Source organism: Apis dorsata, unplaced genomic scaffold (assembly GCF_000469605.1).
Source record: "Apis dorsata unplaced genomic scaffold, Apis dorsata 1.3 scaffold_920, whole genome shotgun sequence".
Taxonomy (NCBI): domain Eukaryota; kingdom Metazoa; phylum Arthropoda; class Insecta; order Hymenoptera; family Apidae; genus Apis; species Apis dorsata.
In genome coordinates this window covers 49,928-51,802 of record NW_006264031.1, presented here as the reverse complement: position 1 = coordinate 51,802, position 1,875 = coordinate 49,928, and the positions used below count along the sequence as shown (strand labels likewise).

At 20.6% G+C, this 1,875-nt stretch overlaps 1 protein-coding gene across 2 annotated transcripts in view; it reads right to left on the bottom strand.

Annotated features, from left to right (window-relative positions):
- LOC102674146 (inositol-3-phosphate synthase 1-B) overlaps positions 1 to 1,092 on the bottom strand; it is a 4,528-nt gene extending 3,436 nt beyond the window's left edge. Inside the window, exon 1 of one of the 2 annotated variants that reach the window (XM_006623611.2) lies at positions 660 to 1,092. In XM_006623611.2, coding sequence (XP_006623674.1) covers positions 660 to 773 — 114 coding nt within the window. In that variant the 5' untranslated portion in view covers positions 774 to 1,092. The remainder of the gene's footprint in view (positions 1 to 659) is intronic. The other variant, XM_031514179.1, reaches the window with a different exon arrangement.
- Between the last annotated feature and the right edge of the window lie 783 nt (positions 1,093 to 1,875).

Genomic DNA, 1,875 nt, shown 5'->3' with positions numbered 1-1,875 from the left:
TTATTTTTATATATAAAATATATAATTAATCTTTTTAAATAATATTTTATCACATACTGATAATAATTGCAACAATTTATGAAACAACAAAAAATCTATGTATATTATGAGCGGGAATTTTCAAAGTTCTTCTTATTACAATTCTTATCATTTGATGCAAATAAATATTATTAAATTAATTAATTTTTTCATTATTTTATTTTATATCAATATTATATTATATTTTAGCATAAAATTTTCTTACAAAAATTTTCATAATTTGAAAATTATATTTTTATATTTTTAATTATATTTATGTTTTTCTATGAAGGAAAAGAACAAGTATGAAAAATTAAAATTATTCGAATATATATATTTTTAGTAAATATAATTTTTTTTATTTAAGATTAAAACATTTTGATTATAATTTTTTCAATTTAATTAAAAACATGTTAAACATTATTGCCTGTATATATTATGTGTGCTTGCGCGCGTGCTCAATCAGTTTATTGTTGGATAAAATGTATAAAAAATATTTTCTTTTATTTCATATTTTTCTTATAATATTTTAATTTAATAATTTAATAATAAATATAATAATAGAAAACAATTTAAATAGTTAAAATTTTAAATCGAAAAGAAAAATTTATAGAAAAAAAAAACATTCTCGGTATGCTTACCGTATATTTTGTATCGTCTTCTGTAACGTTCGTCGTTTGATACTCGTACTGTGCTTCAATACAATCTTCTGTGTATTTTACCTTCGGTGATTGAACGCGAATTTTCAAAGCCATTTTGCTTGTTATTAAATTTTTACACCAATAATAACAGTTTTGAATTAGTTTTATAAAAAATTTTTTCACAAAAAATATAGTTCCACAGAAATATTAGGTTCAAGAATTATTATAAATTGATTAAATTTTGGTGGATTATAATAGTATTATATTTTAGATTTAAAAGATAAATTAATAATAAGTATAATCTTATGAGGTAATATTTCACGATATAAAAAATAAAAAAAGAAAATTAATGGCTAAAGTAGACGTAAATGATACTAGTAAGTGAATATTCGACGTCGCGTTCGTAGCTGAAACGTAAATGTCGAGAAGACTCGCAAGCATGCGCTTTAAAAGAAACGGCGCGATCGCCCCTTCCACCCCCGATTAAATGGAACCCATTATATTTGATTACTGCCCGGTTTTTATCAAGCTAACTGATCTAACATAAACTAAACATATGCTTCGTTTGCAACTTCTTATTTTTCTTCTTTCTTATTTTTTTCTTATACCACCTTACAGGCATATCCTGTTTTAACCTTATCTTTTGAGTGTATATGAATATTTCAATATTTGTGCATATGTATGTGTTTTCTTCCAGTTTCTTTGCTTTCTTTTTTTATTCAATCTTGTTTTAGGTCCCAGATTCAACCGAATTTATATTACTAGTGTGATATGAAACGTTTGAAAATGTTATTGTAAATAATGTTTTATTAATATTGAATCTATTACAATATATAGAAATAATTTATAGAATATAAAAAGTATTTTTTAAGTTTTTCTATAAATTTGTCAAAAAATTTTGCGAAATAAAACGAAATAGTAAAATTTATCCGAATCGGATATCCGAAAGAGGTTGAAATAATTAAATATTTTTTTAAAAATTAAAATTTAATGATTTTTACAATATATTAATAAAATATATTGTAAAAAGTTGAAAATTAAAAATTATTTATATTTTTCAATAATTAATCAATATTTTCTGAATTTAGTAAAAATTTGAATTAAAATAATTAGTAACAATTGATAATTTATTGATATCAAATTAATAAATATGAATATATTTCATATATAAAACAAAAATTTATTATAAACACATTTAATTCTAAAGTTTATTATT